This window comes from Erithacus rubecula (genome assembly GCF_903797595.1).
Source record: "Erithacus rubecula genome assembly, chromosome: 1".
NCBI classification, from domain to species: domain Eukaryota; kingdom Metazoa; phylum Chordata; class Aves; order Passeriformes; family Muscicapidae; genus Erithacus; species Erithacus rubecula.
This window is the reverse complement of record NC_136658.1, coordinates 98,370,845-98,391,082: the sequence shown is the minus strand read 5'-3', so window position 1 is coordinate 98,391,082 and position 20,238 is coordinate 98,370,845. Positions and strand designations below refer to the sequence as shown.

Genomic DNA, 20,238 nt, shown 5'->3' with positions numbered 1-20,238 from the left:
GCAAGTTGTCCTGTATTTGCTGCTGGTGAGAAGTATATCAATTGTGAAAAAAAATCAATGAACAGTAAAAATGAAATGTAGTATCTTCAGAATTATTTATCTCCTAAGCAAGAGTCACTGTAAGGAATAATACTTCTTCCCAGAAAAACAGATTGCTAGAACTGGACAGTAAATTCCTCATGACAGGGGCTGGAGTACAAAAGGATTTACTTAGACTCTTGTCAAATTCTGCAGAATCTATAGAAAAAATGAAATACTTGGGCTTTATAAATTGAAGAGTGAATGTAATGTACTTTTGCAAAGTAAACATGGGAGGTACTAGCACATTTCTAAGAAAATCCTAATTGACTTTAACTATGAAAAATTAATACTAGAACACAAGAAAATTACTTGTACACATTGCATACAATATCAATGATGACAACTACTTCAATTATATTGTTGATACAACAAAGGAAAGCGTAAGTAAATGTGTGGTTTAGTCTATTACTTTACATATTTGCCATTTTAAACCAAGTTTGTCTTAGCTCTCTATGGTCCCTTTCCCTAGAAATACAATTACATTTTTCTGTGTCTCTGAAAATACTTCACTTATGCAAAAGCCCAGACACCCAAATCCTACATTAAATATTCTGTCCACGTAGGTAAGAAAGCTCATCTTAAGGCCAGTAACTGTCAGCATGAGAGTTAAGAATCTGATCTTTCTATCAAATAAATGCAGAGTAGATGAGCTAAGAAAACTAGAATAAATACCTAGCCAAGTGGAAATTTTCAAGTTGACAAGGCAACTTTACAGCACCATCTGAAATTTTTGGGAAAACTAGCTAGCTAGTACTGAATGTTTAATGATGTGCTTCCTCAGGTGTGTACACATTTTAATAGCCAAATAATAATCTCTAAAATGTTTTTCAAATTAAATTGATGTTATAAGCTCCCTTCGTGCAGAAAAACAGAGAAATTAGTCATCAACTGTGCATGAAAATTAATTATGGGATACAACACTTATAAAGAAGCTGTATGGCCAAAACAGCATTAAAATTCCTCCTGACCTGCTCAGACTTATCAAATTACATTGCACAGCTCAAAAGACAGCTTTTCATCAGTTAAAGTCCACACAGTACAGTATATTTGATTTCAAACTTAACTGGAGGGTATAGTGAAATATTATCCTAATCTGTGCAGAGGAGCTAACATGATGTACAGTGGCCTAAAGCTGGAAGTAGAGACCTGTGTGTAATGACAGAACACAACTGCTAAAAAATGGCTGCTGCACTAATTCCATATATTGATTTTTCACTACTTTCAAGAAACTTCATGCTTTGGAAAAAGAATAGCTCCTTTCTATACTGTAAGTCTGCCTTTTCTAAGGTAAGGCTTTGTAAGAGAAAAGGTAAATAAATTTTAACAGTTCACTAATCTTAACTAAAAATCATCAGGCACTAACAAGTATCTGTTCCCGAAAAAGGCAATTTTGCATGGTATTAGCTTTCTTGACTATCATGTCTGAAAGGTTTGTTAAATTTTAAGTTTACAGGTTTAAAACCTGTCCTTAAATTAAGACAATCACCTAAGCACCCATATGTGACTTTCACATGCTTGCCTTCTTAAAAACCACACTCTACACTTTCCAGTATGCTTGGAAAGTAACAAGTTTTCCAGCTTCCAAGAAGCATTCTTGATCTTAAACCCACAAAGGTACAATATTTAACTCCCTGCATCCCTTCAACCCAAAATTTCCATTACCTTTAAACCAACTGCTTATTAACAGTGCATGGTCAAGCAGAAAACAGCCTAACAGATCTCCCAAGCCACAGATATTTGGCCTAACTTGGCATCTCCTGTAATACTCAGATGTATCAGGGTTTAGTGTCAGACTGCACAACTATGTGGTTTCTAAAGAGAAAAGGAAAATTGAGATGCTAGAAGGAATAATGATTTATAAAAACACATTTTTCTACACAATTCTTCTCTACACATGCTAATGTGCCCCTCTATCTGCAATTGACACAGAACATAGTTATACATACCACAGTTTGGTGGTTAACTTGAATCACTTCATCCCCAGCATGGATTTTCTTGCACCGATCTGCAGGTGACTGAATTTAAAATAAAAGAGATGATCAAGAATACAGGTCTTACCAGTCATCATCTCTCTTTCAGCAGTATGATTGCTAAGCTATGTAAATCAGGTTAGATTGATAGACATTCTACTGTGAAATAAAGAATTAAAGAAATATTTAATAAATCAGTTTGTTCTTGGAGAAAAATGATATGCACTATTCTAAACAATAAAATCACATGTTATGAAAGATTTGAATATTTATGATAACTGAGTCCTAAGGAGTACTTCTGAATTTCATCCTGACCAAAAAATTCTTTAATCTGCCAGACATCTCCTAAAGCCAAACTTTGGCTGACTTTTGAACCTACTAACTGGCAATAAACAAATAACACACAAATTTCATAAAATTGTCTTTTTATTCTACAAATTTCAAAATGATGCAGAGAGCTTTAGTAAATTACTGTTCTGCAAAGAGCACACAAGAAGAGCAGATAGGGTTAGGTACAACCTAGGTAGAGCCAGTAAATTCATGGTAACTTTGGTTTTGGAACATTATTAGGATGAAAGAAATGGAACCATCACCAAAATCCTACAGTGATCATTTTCAAAAAACCAAAGTAGTTTTGTTCTTTGCTTTTGCGTCAAGAAAAATTCTCTAAAAAAACCCCAAAAACACCTCTTTCATAAAGTGAAAGCCCCACAAATTTTCCCTTATTCTCTCTTTACAGTAAACCAACTGTTTTCTGAGGGGAAAACCTGTAAGTTTAAAGGAAAATAATTCTTTCCATTGTTCAGTCACACTTTAATTTTTCACACAATACTGTGGCTGCCAGAAGGCACTTAATTGACTCCACCACAGAAGGTGAGAGTGACAGTTTGACAAAAGAGCCCAAAGGAAACATGTTGCTCAGGAGCAGATTTCTAAAAAAAAAAAAAAAAAAAAAAAAAAAAAAACAAAAAAAAACCCCAAAAAACAAAAAAAAAAATTATCTTAAGGAGTGAAATTAATTTAATTTTTAGCTGAGAGAACAGGTCATCTGAAGAAAATGCTCCAGGCCCAAAATGTGGATTTTTGGTAATAACCTTTGTACTACATCCCCATTCAAAACATGTCCCACAGCTAAGCCATGACTTTCTAGTTCAACTGCACATAATTCATGGCCTAAGTAAGGGACAGGGTACAAATGAAAAATATCCAAAAGACATGAGAGGCTGAAAGAAGGGTCACTCATGACTCAGTCCTAGCAGACATTGCACAGAACATCCTAAATCAAACTGGGCTGGTAAGAATGTCATTTTACTTATATAAATAACACCAGCCTTGACATTTTTGGCACTATTTAAGCAATAAAGGTATTGGTCTAGTCACTTGGGGAAAAATTTTATCACTGGTGATTACGTCCCAATAATCTGTCTTCTGTCTGCCATTTCACTACTCACACTCATTCATACCTGTAAAATCTTTATAATCCTCCTATGTAATACAGCTCTTTTAGCTCAGATGTAGTTACACCTAAGACTTTAAAAATGCAAATGCAAGTGAATTCTGTGTCATTACCCTTGAACTCTTCAGGGGTTTATTATGATAGATCCTTTTCTTTACAGTGTCTTCAGCATTTGCAGCTTAATCTTGACAATAGAGGTCAAGTTTGCCAAGCCATTAAAACATGATCTCAAAATCTTCCAACTGGAATAGTCTATATTAAAAAAAGCCTAATTGCAATTATGCCTCAAGCACAAGGTGAGGTAAAATCATTTATAAAGATATGTCAAGGCTGTGATCTTCTGAATGGGTTGTAACTCCATTTCCTTATTGCTTTTTCCTATCCAGTAAAATATAGACTTTGCTGTAAAATATCTTCTATCAGGGCTATTTAAGGAAAACAGAGAAGAATCAATAAGGTCTTTTTTAAATGTATATGCAGATCATTAAGCACAGAATCCACTCATGAAGTCCTACTAGGAGGAACAATGTGTGACACACCACAGCTGTATCTTCATTAGCTGGTGATTTGGTTCAACAGGGAGTTGAAGAGATGGAAGCACCTGTTAGTGAGTCTCACACATCAATAACTGAGAGCTTTTCAGAATCTGATTAGATTTATTCTTTAGAATAGATTTAGTTTTGTCCTTTAGACTAAATGATGTCATTTTTCCTACTCCCCTGGTATACCCACACTGACTAAAAGTCCAGTTTGGAGCCCCTGCAGCACAATTGTTGCATGCCCACAGTGGAGATTTTGGTAGTATTTCTTCTGAAAATCTCTCTTCACTGTGATCTAAGGGTACCATGCAAAGTCAATCAGACCACAGTAAGTGGGAACACTGGGAGCACCCCCCTCAAAGCCAAATTCCTGCTGGAGATGCACTGCATGCCATTAATTTAGAAAAATGATCTTTTATATTTGAAAACCAAAGCAAAAAATGGTCTTATTTGTAGGACACATTTGGTTTGTGAATTAAAACAATCTCTCCAACAGGGTCTAGATGGGCTACTCAACAAGAAACCGAAAATCTTCAGTTGGACCGAAACACCCTTTAGATTGTTACTTCCAAACAAAAAAGAGAAGACACAAACAGGAAAGCTCAGCTTGTTCTAATGCCACAGGGCCACCAGAGAGAAGCCCTTACAGGGCAGTGATCTATGAGGAACACTGCTCTCTCCCAGCCCAAGCTTCAGAGCACAGCTGTTTGATCTGCAGGGCTAACATGTTGGGGGAGATGACTCCTAATGCCAAACAGCAAGATCCACACTCTAATGGGCTTTGCAGTTGGGTATCAAACACCTCAAAGGCCAGACACAAAACATTACAAAACTACTCCCTTACATTAATGTGGAGAGCACTATCAGGATACTGTGTTTAATACAGACATATGTTCTTCTCCAGGATCTTTCAGACAAAAAATTCTGTCACTGTCTTACTTGGAAGAGAAGACTTGGAAATTAAAAGGACACAAAATTTTGTTCAAATGCAAGACAATTTGGATTCTTGTTTCCTACAGTTAAATTGCACTGCAAGGAGTAAACATGTTAAGGCCAGCATGTCAGATCACATGTGCACTATCATGATCTTATTCTGGCCATGCTGCTTAGTCCTTGCTCCTCCCATCTACCAAAATCAAAACTGTGTGAGTGTGTGTTTTAAAGAAAGCAGCTTGAAAGCTGCTCTCTTAAAAGCAGGAGACCCCCTTCTATCTCTAAAGCACTACTCTTTTTCACAATTGCTTTAACACACAGCAGCTTTTTCCTTTGACAACAGAGAGCAGTTTCTTGGTCTGTTGTGAGCACCTCCAGGGTGTCACAGTGAGGGAGAGAGTCAGTAACAACAGCAGAAAAGTCATCATGACTGAAGCTTCCTGACATAGCTTTAAATTATATTCATGAATCACAAAAGATAAGAGTTTTGAGGGAATGCATTAGGATTTTATTTTTATCTTTGCCCCTGGGAAATTAATTCCATTAGCAAGTTATGGAAAGAAATTGTTCCTTCTTTGAGAGATTCAACTATAAAAATTGCTCTCTTTATTTCCTATATTTTCTAGATTAAACTCAACTGTAGTTCTACTTGATTTGTTTAGTTTTGCTAATTTCACTAATGATGTCTGTAGCTGTAGGCCTGACTCTCTAGAATTTTTATTTTCCTTGAAATTCTTTGCTTTTTTTTTAAATTCCAAGATAGGTAGCATTCACACAAATTCTACAACAGATATTATCTACTGGTTATAACCCATGGATATTCTGCCCACAGCAGAAAACAGAGAGGAAAAAGGCTATCAGACTGTAGCTCCTATGAAAGGATAAAAATAGTATTTCCATTTTATTGAGATGTTAAGAGAATCTCACTGCGGATCAGATGCAGCAGCTGTAAGTGTCATGCAGGTATTTTTCACTTCCCACAGCATGACACAGCAGCATGATAAAACAAACATTTCTGACAGCTTCATTTTAAGAAAATGCCATCAAAACCTTTGAAAGGAATTGCCTAAACCATTATGGAACAGTTCAGTGTTGTTTAGTGATTGTTCCACATTAATTGAAGACTGTGGATAGAAGCCTTTTCCCCCAAAATTATACTTTCTCTCAACTCCTAACAGACAGCCGGTTCCCTAAATACAGTGTACAAGGGAAGGAGCTTGTATTTCAAAGGCTTTTTCAAAAGTAATCTGTTATGTTTTACTTACTCTTTAATGCCTTCAGTGAGAATTAGTACACTGGTAATAAGTGTTCCTTTCCATAGGCATTACTCAGAAGTTCATGCAGAAATACATGGTTATTTGTCAATGTGAAGGGATGTCCATATCCATGCACTCATTTATTTAAAAAATGAAGCTTGATAGATGGAAAATATAAAAGCTGTTTGTCTAATACTGCAGCAAACTTCAGCATTAACAGCCTAAATATAATATTGACATTTATCTTTTATTCACAGAGCAAAGTAACTCCAAGACAGCAGCTTCCTGTCTTGATCAACTAAAGCATTTTAGGTGTCTTGCAAGAGCAAATCAAGACTGATTCTCTTGGTCCTTAACTGGGAACAACTCTTTCAATTCTGAGGTAAACAAGCACAAGCATCTGCTGTCCAACATGCCATTGGTCCTTAACAGCCAACCAGCACAAGTTTGCAAGCAAAATGTAGTTTATAGCAAAGGGAAAGCATTAACCACAGGTAAGGTCAGAAAGGCTTCCAGGCCTGAACATACAGTATTAACAATACTTACATTTTCTGTTGTTCCAGTAATTACATGAAGACCATCATATGTTGACTTAATGTACATACCCTAAGAAAAAGACATCATGGGAAAGAATTTTTAAAGTGTTTCACAAACCATCACCATCCAAACAAAACTTGCATATCTCTTAAAGAATCTCTCTTTTCTTTTTGCTTTCTTTAAGATTTGTGGACTTTAATGCATGCCATGAGGAATTTGGCTCCACAAAACAAAGTGCCTTTTTATACACTTCAAGAACAACCCAAATAATTTTGGCCCTAATTAGCAATAGAAAACTAAAATGTTTACCACAGTTATGTCCATAAACACTTCCCAGGTTTTTCAATACACTTCTTCAACTACAAATAGAACAATGCCTTACAAAAAGCCCTAGAACTACAAATTGCCTTAGTATGATCAATATGTCTATTTTGCTTTGAAAAGTACATTGAGTTTTAAAACATCTGGAGTCTTCAGTAGGCAATGCTGCAAACACAACTTTCAAACTGCTCCAGTGCTTGAAACTGTGCCTGCAAAATGCCTGTAAGACCTTCTCATAGCCTCACTCATCCCAATGAACACTTCAGCTATAAAACTCAATGATGAAAAATTCAACACCAACTTTGTTAGTTACCCCACTTCTTTTGAAAAAATATGGAAAAGGAGGATAGCTTATGAACAGACAGAAGTTTCTGCATGGGTAGTCCAAGACAGTGTCTCAAATACGCCTTTTCACCAAGCCTTAATTCAAACATTTTAACAGTACCCACTATGACAATGAGAGATAATTGGCAATACACTGAGCATTCAACAATTTCTGAGGAATATCCTTTCCCTTAACCACTTTACAGAAAGCAGGTAAACACTGAGGGCTTGAGTAAACATCCTCTCCATAACCTACTTTTTCTCTTTTTAATCAAAGTGCCACAGAGATGTCTGCTCCTAGCTGAGGAGCCCAGTGCACTCACTGGTGAGTAAGTAGGGCAAAAATGCAAAGAAAACATATTGAGTTGGACTAATCTACACTGGGACCAGAACTGGCAGACATTGATATGAGAAATACACCTAAATGAACAAACTGGGTAATATTTCCAGTAAAACAAGCCAGTGACTTCCTGAATTTCTCTGGATAATGGCTCAAAGGTGAACTCCTGCATAATTATATACTGTTAATCACATCAAACCCCATTACCATGTTCAGCTGGCACAGCTAGAAGGCAAAAAATCCAGAACCTACTTATTACTACACAGTCAGAAACCTCCCAACATCATCCTTCAACTTCCACCTCCTCAATGTACCTTCAGCCATTTGTCCATTGACTGCTCCATCACACAGCTTTTGCTTAACTCCAATACAGAATGGCTTTTTCATACATTTATCCTCACAACACCCCTGTGAGGTAGGGAAACACTAATAATATACACACAACACTAATGTACAGGTATCTTACAGAAAGCATAATGAGCCACACAAGAGGCTGAGATAAGTTGGTGTCTGTTCCTTGGTACACACATCTACCCTCAAACCACCTCCACCTGGGGCTTCAATCCCTCTAAAGATCCCAATCCAAGTCACTGGGACACACACCCTGCAACACTGCAAGAGCTAAAATCACAGTGACCATGGTGACAGGAACTTTGAGTCAGGTCCCCAAAGGGAAATTTCTGAAGAAAACCACATATTTATTTTTATTCTCAGTGAGTTACTGCTTTCAACCTTCACCATCAGGGTGAAAGCCAAGGGAAAAGTCTCACACTTAATGGTTACACAGTGTTTAGTTTTGTGCAAAACATTGTTCCAAAGGATAGTAAGGTCATCCAAGTGTGCCACCATTCCAGAGGACAATTCACATCCAATCTAATCTTATTGATAAATTTAAAAGACTTTGAAAATGCAAAAGAGGAGAAAGAACTTTTGCAGAATGTTCTTTAAAGGCTAGGATGAAGATTTTGCACATATTGAGTGAAGAAGGAAGCTGAAAAATATCCACCCTAAGTTGTAATTATTCCACATGTGTAAAATTAATAAATGTTATATTAGTACCATGTCATATTAATTTTACAAGAGCCAACATAATTCTTGATATAAAGCAACTTTTGAATCAGAAGAGGTAACATTTTGCAACACAAAAATGAGCCCCTTTCACCCACATTTCTCCACTCTTTTTTGTAAAAAAACATATGGGAAATGGTACAGAGAAGGGAAGAGAACATTTCTGCTTACAATTGTTTGATCTGGAATGGAAATAAGAATACCACAGACATTTGCAAGTTTTCCCCTCTCTGCCTCCTTGTGGCTGCACAATAACAATAATACTTTTAGCAATCACGAATACATGGGGAGTTCAGTGTGTGCTCTGTCCATTTACAATGAAAGAAACTGGTAGATACAGTCTAATGTATTCAAAGATATATCCTAAGAATTTACAAGAATCGGTTACAGCAGATAAAAAAGGAAAGATAATTCAGTTTATATGACTAAAATAACCATAAACTAACCAACCTAGTAATCAGGAATGAAAGTATGCCTAGATCAAAAAAATATTAGTAAATCATGCTTAATTACATGAGAGATTATCCTGATCAGTTATGGGTAGAGCTCTAATTTGAAACCAAACATTACAATTTATTTTGGTGATTAGGTTAGTGGTTAGAAAAGAAACCTTTTGTGCTTTTTTTCTTTTTTTTTCTCTTTGTTTTTGTTTATATTTTTTTCAGAAATGAAAACAGAATGTGATATATTTCTAACATATTTTATGTGTATAAAAATATATTTCTCAGTATTTTATGCAATGCTGGATGGAAAAGGAAAGAAGATATTAATTTCATTTTATCAGACATGTAACTGAATTTTTTACTTTCACTCCATTTTCATGGAACCCTCTGAAGCTGCACATGCTTCTTTAACCCCAAACAGCTCTCAGAATGCTGTTCATAACTCTTTCACAGCTCTTCCAGTATTACAAATTTAAATCAAAAAATTCAGAAGAAATATGAGGAATAGTAGTACACTTGAATCCTGGAAAGGGAGTAAGCAGTACACTTTGATCAGCTGCCACACCCTCCTCTAACTATGACTTCTATTTTAAGAGCAATTTTTTACATGACAAGCTTCTTTTGTGTTTGCTTCAGCAGGCAAAAAGGAACCCCAAACAATCACTCTCATGTTCTGATGAGTTTACTTTTGCATTTCTGAACCCTTAAAATCATATCACAGTCACTTACCTGACTAGGATTAAAATGATAGTATGAACAGGAAACAACCAAAATTCAAGATTAAACTTTGCTACAACTCTCTGATATTCTGCTCTATATTAAAAAAGAAAGTGGAAAGTGACTGTTGCAGAAAAACTACCCAAGAAAAACTTGGTTTTCTGTTTTTAGTCTAAATATGTTCACTGCTTTCAGTCAAGCAGCAACATTTTTAAGTCTGTTTCAGGGTAAAACATACTACCTAAGCTAGTTAGTTTTGTCTCTTTGCATATCAGTAATGTAAAAACATACAAAATTAAATTCTGCCTACTGATACAGATGAAACAACTTGCAAGTCCTCAAAAAAACAAAAAAAAAAAAAAAAAGAAAAAAGGAAGGATTACACACGGGAGCATGTTGGTGATTGCAAAGTTGACCAAATTAATCCATTTTAAGGCTTTTAAAATAACTTTCTACCATGGCAACTCTTTTCACCCTTACTGCACAGCCACTGCAGGCTATATCTCTTCTCCCAGCAGCACTCACTGGAGAACACATGAATGCAGCCAGTCATAAGAGACAAGGATAGAGGGAAAACAAAAAAGGAAAAAAAAAAAAAACAAAAAACCAACAAAACCAGTACCAAATCCCACTCGTAAAATTGCTTTACCCAGTACACAAGAGGTTCTCCACATCACACCCTAACAGCATTTTCTGCTTGATAGGTTTAGTTGCTTGAAAGGTTATTTAGTCACAGATGTTAACTAGTTTGAATATCTGTAAGACATGGCAACACATTTACTTGTTTCTTCTGCATTCAGGTATTATTCTGAAAACTTACATTTACCTCTGACAAATACTTACGTTTCTACAGGAAAAGACCAAACACAGTGAAGGAATTATTTGTGCTGATTTAAATATCCTGATCATGCCAATCTTCTTTAAGTTGTAAAAGCTTCAAGTATTTTCTTAATTCCATCATATGTTTACCATGAGTTTAGGGAAATAGCATTGTTTTCCAACCTTTTAAGTTCCTTCTCATCTCCTTTCCTTCTTCTCTTCCAGATTTACTTTAGCTTCATATTGAATTTGAGATGGTAGATATTCTGTTTATGATAGGTGACAAAAAATCTTCCCAGTTTAGCAGCCATCCTTGACTTTTTTCTTCTGCTTGAAGTACCTCCATTTTTATAGAACATTTTATTTAGTGATTGGTAAAGCCAGCACAGAACTGTCATGTGCGTCAAAAACCTACAGGAAAGTTGACAATAAACCATTTTTCCACCTCCATCATTGCACAAATCCTGGAAGAAGGTCCAGAAATTACTGAGCTTCACATTTATCCCAGCGTTTCTGATGTGCAGAGATTATTCACAACTCCAAGCTCCACCATCAATTCTTAAACTGACACCCTCAGTAGTCAGTGTGTACTGACAGGCATTCACTGTCTCTTAATTCAAAGGTACTCGTTTAAAAAGCAAATAAACAAAAGCTCAAGAACCCAAAAGCATATGGAGCACCAAGAACCACATGACAAAGCAGATCTGTTGGCAGGACTGGCCCTGTTACAAAGGGAAGGGGATGATTTTCACTCTCCCAGCACGAATCCATCCTTGGTGCCTGCTCTGGAGAGCTCACAATCTAGAGCAGACAGCACAATGCTGAGGCAACACAATAGTGGCACGCAGGCAAGGATGAGGGGAAAAAACATGACTGTGTCAGAATGGCATTGTATCCTTCTAAGGCTTGTATACTGAATAGTTGCTATTTTTCTTTTTTCAAAAAATGCATATCATTATTTTTATGACAATGACATCAAGACCCTGCTAAATTGGTTCACAAACACATAAAAATAAAAAGTCCTGCCTTGAAGAGCTTCCAGTTTAAACAGACAACGCAGACAGAGGGTGTAAAACAGAGACACAGAGAGGGAAAGAGATTCTCTCATCAGCTACCCAGCAGGAACAGACCCATGAAACACATTCTTATTTACAAAAGTACCATTCAACATTTCTCAATCCCTGGGAGTTCATACCAACCTACACAAAGACTTAAATGAAGGGAAAAAAAATAAAAAAAAAAAAACCAACAAACTAGTCACAAGACAGAAAGAAAAAAAAAATCAAGTTCAGATAAAAATGGACAGCATTCATAAAAAGGTGAGGAGAAAGAGGAGGAAGATTTTCTCATTACAATAGAAGAAAGGGTTTCAAAAGGTTGACTGCAGTGTGGTGGTGGAAGAGTTAAAATTTCAGGGAAAAGGGAGGGAAAGAGAGGGAGGAGAGAATCCATGAGAAGCTGAAATCCTGAAGGACAAGTTTAGAATGGATTCAGAGATAAAAAAGAAAGCCAGAAGAGGAAGGAGAAACAAACTGCAGACTAAAACAAAGGATGGGGCCATATTTACTCATCCAAGTGTTTAGGGTTTTTCTCATATTTTAATTGTATTTTTCCAAAGAATGGAAAATTAATTTAGTGTACAATTGCTCTAAATAACTTGGCATACCAACTTTGCCAAGAAAAACAAATCAACCCAAAACCCAGCAACAACCAACCCACAAACCAAAATATTCTCCAAAACTACAACATCCAGACAACTTCAAAAACCGGCTGCAAAGAACACAGCACTCCTCCTTCAAGACTGTTCAAGAATATGGAATAAGCTTGGGCAGAAGTTGAAAAAGCTATTTCTTTAGACAAAAAATGTTTAACTATTCTGAATACCTTCTTTTCTACCTCCAAAAATTATGGGAACAGATATTAATGATGTGAAGTCATACTGTGGAATTGTTACCAATGTTGGTTTTTTCCTGCAGTGGGTGCTGGATACTTGAGTAAACAAGAGATCAGTGGTCAGCACTTGAACTGCAAACACAGGATGGCTGCATTAAGAGCTTTTACAAGCACCTGATTAAGAATGCAGACTTCTTGCAGTAAAATTCGATGAGTTACTTATCAGCAGTGCTGTGAAGCCCTGGAATAACTTATAAAAAAGCTTTACATCCCGGAGATACTATGAAACATTTTCCAGAATCTGACAGGTTTTGTGCATAAGCCCACGCAAACTTCTTGGTTGAGTTGATCTTAGTAATTTAAGTCCCTTCAGACTTCAAGATCTTAGAACAATCTGAACCATTTTTCAGAAGCTGATATAAATGGCAAGAACTTCTTACTCATTTCTCCCTGTTCACTGAACTCTGCATACTTCAGTCAGCTTTACAAAATACTTCCCTGTTGGCCCAGCTGCATGAGAAATCACACTAGCACGAGAACTCAAACTGTTTTCAAACTTTCAAACAGAAAAGGCTAAAATGTCCTATTCATTTTCACATGTACAACTTATTATTTTTTTTTTTTAAATCACTTTCTCATCCTGGATGACGGGTTTGATTAACTGCGTACTTCTTACCAGCCCTTCACTTGGCTTGATGTTTGTAAGCTGGATCACTTCAAGATGGGCAGACTGGGAAACCAGTGGGTCAGAAGAGAGAGAGATAATATGATCACAGACGCCAGAGAGAGTTTTACACTAGGAAAGAAAAAAGAAAAAATACCAGTCACAATGAGCATACCATTGCTAACTATTTGAATGTCAATATACAGTTTAAATCACCATATTTTTCAAGTACACACAAGGCAGAGGGGGAAAGGCCTCAGGCAGCAATACAATACAAAATACATTATGTGTGATGACCCTAAACTAATAGCACCAGACTAGGGAAGAGCTGGAGACAAATACTTTTGTATCTAAGCAGAGACAAAGGGGTTCCCATGCACTCCCAGGGACAGATGCTCTGCTCAGGCACACAGGCAATGTGTGGTGAGCTCCAACCCCCCACCCCACCCTCATCTTCTGCAAAGATATTAAGTGCCCCAAAGCCCACTAATATCCACTGAACGTGCAGCTGTTCAGTACAGATGAAAATCAGGCTCTTAATGATGACAGGTAACTCCCATTAACTCTGAAGTTGATTCTATACTAATAAAACATGCTAATTGTCTTTGTACTGCATTTCTCATGTTCTACAGCTGCCAAACGTGATTTACTACTGCAGACATGACCATTAAAATAAATCACCACTTCACAATGGGATAACTCTTAAACCAGTTATTGTTGGCAGCCTCTGCAGCAAGACAGAAAAAAATTCTAAAAAGGCTGAGACTGTGAAATTGGTACTGTTTCATCTCCTGATCTCTTGCTCCCTGAACAAACCTCTCAGAAGCAGGAAAGCTGTGAGGCTTTCCTATGATTATCTGTAAGAAAGTGACTTCTGAGAGTTTCAATGTTTTCCAGGAAGTCTCCTGTCAGGAACTTTGAAAGATTTCTCTGTTCAGGTTTCCCAGGCACCTTTTGTCAGTGAATTTAGGGATTAGGACACTCTTCTGGGCCCAAAACTGTGGGCATCTCCAAAAGCAATTAAGAACCAGCTTAACTACTCAGAAATTCAAAAGATGAAAGATAACCAGTCTCCTCAAATAACTGAAGCACAACTGCACACAACTGTTGCACCAATCTCCCAAGATTCCAAAGTATAGCTCTTACAATAAAAAAATCTGCAACAATTCCATGGAAAAGTAATGTAAAACTGGATATAATCTCCTGCCAAGTCACTATTATAACTCCAAATGGCAAACTACAAGTATCTTATGTAAAAAGGAAAATTTTTAAAAGTGATTAAAAACAAAAAACAAAACCCACAAAGAAATCAAAACAAACAAAAACCCTACCAACCAACAAAACCCAACAAACCCCCACGCCTCCTAAATCCACAAACAACCACAAAAGACCACCAATGACAATGACACCTTAATCCTGTTACAGATCAATACACTTTTCTCCTCTTTAAAGTATTTACAAACAGCTGAAAGTTTAGGTTTGTATACAGACTGCTTATTTTATTGAGCAATAATGTTTCAGGGTGAATAAGCAAATTGGAATCAAATGGAAAATATAATAAAATTTGTATTACCAACATGACCTTATTCCAGAAAAAATACAACCTTCAAGCACAGCCACATATATCACCCTTGTACTTTTTCATGATGCAGAATCATTACTGAACAAAGGACACCAAGAAATATATAAAATGTGTTTAAGAACTGTTTGTGCTTTACCTGAAGTACAAAAAAGTGAAAAGGAAAACTTTACTGAAATTTAAGACTCTTTAAATGGCTTTTGGACACATGAAAATTGCTTTGAGCTGACATTTTTAGAAGATAAAATTATGTAAAATTACATAATAAAAATGAAAGCTTAGATTTTTGTTTATTTGTGATTTTAAATACAGTGTTGGCATTTTACTTCTGTTTCTGTCTTGGCACTGCACTGACAATAATTGAAAAATTGCTTAAAAAACTTACAGAGCATTCAGCTATTTGTGCAAAGGGAAAAGATCCACATTATAAATTATTCTCTGCAGAGGAAAATGGAGAATATCTCTTTAAACTTGTATTCATCCACCTATTCTTCCTATCAATCTCCTCTAAACCCACTAAATGTATGGGGTTCTTAACAATTTCAGAGAGACTTCTGTTTACAGTGAATTATTTTTTTTCTCCAATTTTCCACCACTGCAGTGCAGAGAGATGCCAAAACACAAAGAAAAGGAGTGTCCCTACCACCCAAGACAAGGTATGACATTTCACAGATGTGGCTCCTCATTAAAAACACATTCCCAGCTACAGTGACAGATGATGGGGAAAGGATAAGTTGGGCAAGCCCAGCATGGCATGGAGAGAAGCCTAAGCTGAGATGCACTGAATAGCCCCTGGGAGCAGCTGCACCTCTGCCTCCCCGTGAGAGGGGTACAGACAGTCTATAAAGTAAAGCCTATAGGGATCAGCACTCCAGCACACTTACACTGATTGCAGTCCTAAAACAAGGTGATGTGAATATTCCCCAAGAGAAGCTCTGGGAATATTGGGTGCCAAAATCACCCAAGTTCCTAGGAAAAAAATCTGCAATATGCTTCAATGCATTTCTAAAAGATTACTGTCTTTTGGGTCTCACAGCTTTCTTAGATATTCCCTCTGCAGTCCAACAACACATTATCCCTCCAAACTGTTATACATTTCAATATTTTCAATAAATACTCCTTGATTAAAGAGTTGAATTGTAATTAGGATCAGGTATCTATTTGGCTTATGTCAAAGACAAATTTTCATGCACTCTGAACTTGTCCAGAGAGCCAGGACAGCAAGAAGCACACACTTACACACAGATATTCTCTGCCCACTGCAAAGGCAGGGCACACAGGCCCTCACTGGAAACATGTCCACAGGCTGGCACAGGCAAAGAATGCATCCTGCCTTGCCTTTACTCTCAGGAATATCTCGTTCAGAGTTTGTGTTGATAATATGCTAATCAGCATAAATCAGTGAACAAACACACATTCTGTTCACCAGGAGCATGCTCCCTCCCTTTCAGGCATCCATATGCAAAAAGACCTTGAACCTATTCAGTGGACCAGGGCATTCCAAGGAAAAGATGTTGCCACATGGCAAAGCACTCAAACATTGCACTTCTATTCATTTTGCTCCTAACAATTTATGAACACATTATTTCTCAGCAGAATTATCCAGGACAATCTGTATCATAGAGATGTTTAGTTCTGTTTAAATCAGATGGTAGTCACCTCTGCTCTCAAATTGTCACTACCTTTGGATGCTTTGTAACACTACACTTCTGGTTATGAAAACATTGTTAATGAGATCAGGATCCTTTATCCTTTGTAAGTGTTGACTGCCTGCTGCAATGCAGTATTTGTTACAGTAAGACACACAGGAAGCTGAGGATCCAATTGCTCCCACAAAAATCAGCAGGCATTAAAAATCCCCAGCCTTTTTCCAGCTGCATTCAGCTCCCAGTGTGCAAGGTACCTGCACACAGGGAAAGCATTTGTCCAGGCCAAAAAATAAAAAGCAAATTAGAAAAGATTCACTGAGAGAAACCAACAGATAATTACATTTTCTCCTTTTGTCACACGGTGCCTGGTCTCACTATAAGCCTTAAAGCAATGATTTCAGTTCTCTTTTGCAGTAACTCATCATTGCACTTCAGTAATAAATTCTCCTCTCTATTCAAGTGACACACTTATAATTGCAGATTGAAGCTACACCACAGTCTTTATGTGCAAAGCTGAATGATTCAAAGGAGAACAAAAAATATCACCACACAGCACCTCGTTGTTTGGTAGAAATTCAAAGAGAAACATTATGTTTCCCTCAGTAGGCAACTTCTTTATGCCTCAGAGCATGAAGAATGACAAATAATGCTTAGTTTCTACCTGTATTTTTGGACTGTAAGGTACTAATTTCTAACAGCTTTTCCACAATTGCTCCTTCTTTCAGCCAGGAGGATGGGGACCTAAAGGTGACTGAATTATATTTGCATCTGTTCTGATTCTCTGTGGCTACTACAATTTGTGCTGGGAAAATGTCTGTGTTCTGCATCAGAGTGAAATATCTATGGACACAGCTCCAGGGCCTTTCCTCAACCTGTCCATCCACTGTCTGCTCAACTCAGGCAGCTCTAGGGTCACCAAGCATTTCTGGCCAAGCAAACACACTTAGGTTTGTCCCTGTCCTTCATTTTATCCAGGTTAGTGACCAAGTTTAAAACCTGTCTTGCCAAGTATTTGCCACACTGAAACATCCTGGCTTAAACATGTTCCCAGGCCTGAGGACAAGAAAAGCAGCAGCCTCCCTCATCAGCACCCTCCCCTATGGCCTTTGAGTGAGGAACAGGATGCCTGTAAGACACATGGACTTGCAAGACTAACAGTAATAAAAAAATCCAGATAATGTTAAGCTTAGTCTGTTAGTTTAGTTAGTTACAGCTGTCCAAGATGAATGAAGTCTAATTAACTAAAGTCAAACCAAATAATTGTTAACCAATTAATTTTAGTCCAAAACAATTGTTAGATTGTACAGAACACAACAGTAACTTCAGCAGTCTTAAAACCAAGCAGGCTTGAACCTGCACTGGCGCATATATGAAGTTTAAACAGTGAACTACATCTGCTTTTGGTTGCAAAAAGAGAAGTTTCTATTAAACTGAAGCTTGTTCAGTTCCATTTGCAAGGGATAGACTCTTGAAAGGCAGAAGGTGCTTACTTTTTATTTTTATTTTTTTCTTTTTAAGATTATAAAAATGATATCTTTGACAATGTATTTTTAGTCCATTATACTTCTGTAACAAATATTCAAAAGACAGTGGGCAGGAGCAAATTATCATCATTGTGGTTTCAACAAGGCTCTTGGAAAGAGAGAACATTCTGATCCATTGCTTGTTTTCTCTTTTTCAACATAGTAACTCTTTAAATTTACATAGCTCATTTGCTTTTGAGAAAACTCCTTAATATTAGCTTCCCTCTGAAGATCACTTTCTACAGTTTTCCAACTCAAGAAAAATGTATTTTCTGTACACAGGAAATGCAGCCTAATTTTTTAAAATGAAACTCCTTAAGAAAACAGTCTGTCTTTTTTTTTTTTTTCTTATGGAATTAAACTAAAAAAGTTAAAAGAAAAATTATTAAAATTTTTCAGTTAAAACCCATTATTAATCTGACTGAAGCCCAGCTTCTTCTTTCTATAATTAGTTCTTCTAGCTTTGCTCTCCCTTTAATACTTTACTGCTTCACAGGGATTATTCTGAACAGGGTATTTCCATCAAATGTAGCCTTGAACAGCTGGATGGGATCAATGAATTATTCTTCAAGTATTTAAAGCTGCAGTCAGAATTTTGCAATGATTAACATATAATTCCCCAAATAAGCAGATATAAACTGATAGCTTTTTAAGTTGAGCAGTTTTCCAAATACTTTATCATCTCTAGTTAAATCAATATAAAGATTCTAAATATCAACTAGCAAGAGCATACTAATTTTCAGTTTTGAAGCCAGCACCACACCTATGGTTTATCCTTTCCTATTTTGGCCCTGTGTATTATTAAACCTGTTTTTCTGAAATTAGTATTTTCTACTGTCATCTAATTCTGTTATTATTTTCTAGTGCTGTTTAGTTTCTGTTTATATCAAGAAATTTTAGTAGTATTATTTAACTATTTATTTATTACTTTGCCTACTTAGTAAAAGCTACCCTAAAAAGATACTGAGAAATAAAGCAGCAGAAATATGAATCCTTTCTCTTTATTCATCAATATTTCAGAATTTTAATGAGCAAAACCCAACACATTATTCCTGTGTGGTTTTATGCTTCTTATTCCACAGAAACCAAGTGTTTCTATAAATGGAATCACAGAAAAAAACCCTAAAACTTTAAGAAATTTAGGTGTCTTTAAGTCAATTTTTTCAACACTCCTACAATTCTAGGACAAAATATTATAGAAGAGACATTTTTTCCCCAGACACACTTTGAAACTCCATTTACAAGAAATAAACAAGTTCAAGTAGGTAATTTCATCTTAAAACTTTATAATTTTTCAATCAGACCTTTTTCCTTTAGATACATTTTACGTGTTTACTTGAATAACACAGATTAGTTTATTGCCTAACCTAATACCATAAGTGACAATCAAAATGCTTTTTTAAAGCATTCGAAACTCAAATTGCTTTGAACAAACAAAAATATTTCTTCCTTGAATATAAACTCTATAGAACTCTATCTCCACAAAATACCATTTCTTAAAATGAAAATCCTGACAAGCTAGCATGTGAATACATTAACTGACATTGAACCACGCTGTCTGTGGACAAGGCAATTCAGTAATCTCCACACTGTCACTTCTGAAGGAAAGAGGACATTCATTTCTTTTTCCAAAAAGAAAATTAGTGCTGTTAGAATATGAGCACATGAACTATTTTTTTGCCTCATCTAATTAATCAAACCCATCAGCCATTTATTTGAGGATCTTGCCTACTTCAGTGTGCTTTAGAGGAAGCCATGAGGGCTCAGTGATGGTTAACTCTGGAGGTTTCCTTGTATGCACTCCAGCAGTGGAAAGATGGTCTCACACCCCCACTGTGCCCACACATTCTCTTCTTTCCAATTTGGCACAAAGCAGGCTCACTCCAGGGGAAACAGGGCAGCATCCCCACAGGAAATCTGTGCTTACAGAGCACCAGCCCTTGAACCACAGCATGAGTGAAAAAAAAATATGCTTTTTCATTCCATGGACAATGGAGATGTTCAACCCAGAACACAGAAATCTACTACTTTGATCCAACAGTTTCTTCCTAAGGTGGAAAATATCTTGGTGTCCTGATAAGTAAGAGTACACAATTGTCCTTTAAGTTATATATATATTTTTTTCC

At 36.5% G+C, this 20,238-nt stretch overlaps 1 protein-coding gene across 8 annotated transcripts in view; it reads right to left on the bottom strand.

The window, feature by feature from the left end:
- CNKSR2 (connector enhancer of kinase suppressor of Ras 2) overlaps window positions 1-20,238 on the bottom strand; it is a 201,129-nt gene that overhangs the window by 105,496 nt on the left and 75,395 nt on the right. For 5 of the 8 annotated variants that reach the window (XM_079320100.1, XM_079320098.1, XM_079320103.1 and 2 more), the window contains exons 6-8: window positions 13,374-13,493; window positions 6,782-6,841; window positions 2,028-2,096 (exon numbers count right to left, since the gene is read on the bottom strand). In XM_079320100.1, coding sequence (XP_079176226.1) covers window positions 2,028-2,096; window positions 6,782-6,841; window positions 13,374-13,493 — 249 coding nt within the window. The remainder of the gene's footprint in view (window positions 1-2,027; window positions 2,097-6,781; window positions 6,842-13,373; window positions 13,494-20,238) is intronic. The other 3 variants (XM_079320101.1, XM_079320105.1, XM_079320099.1) reach the window with 2 other exon arrangements.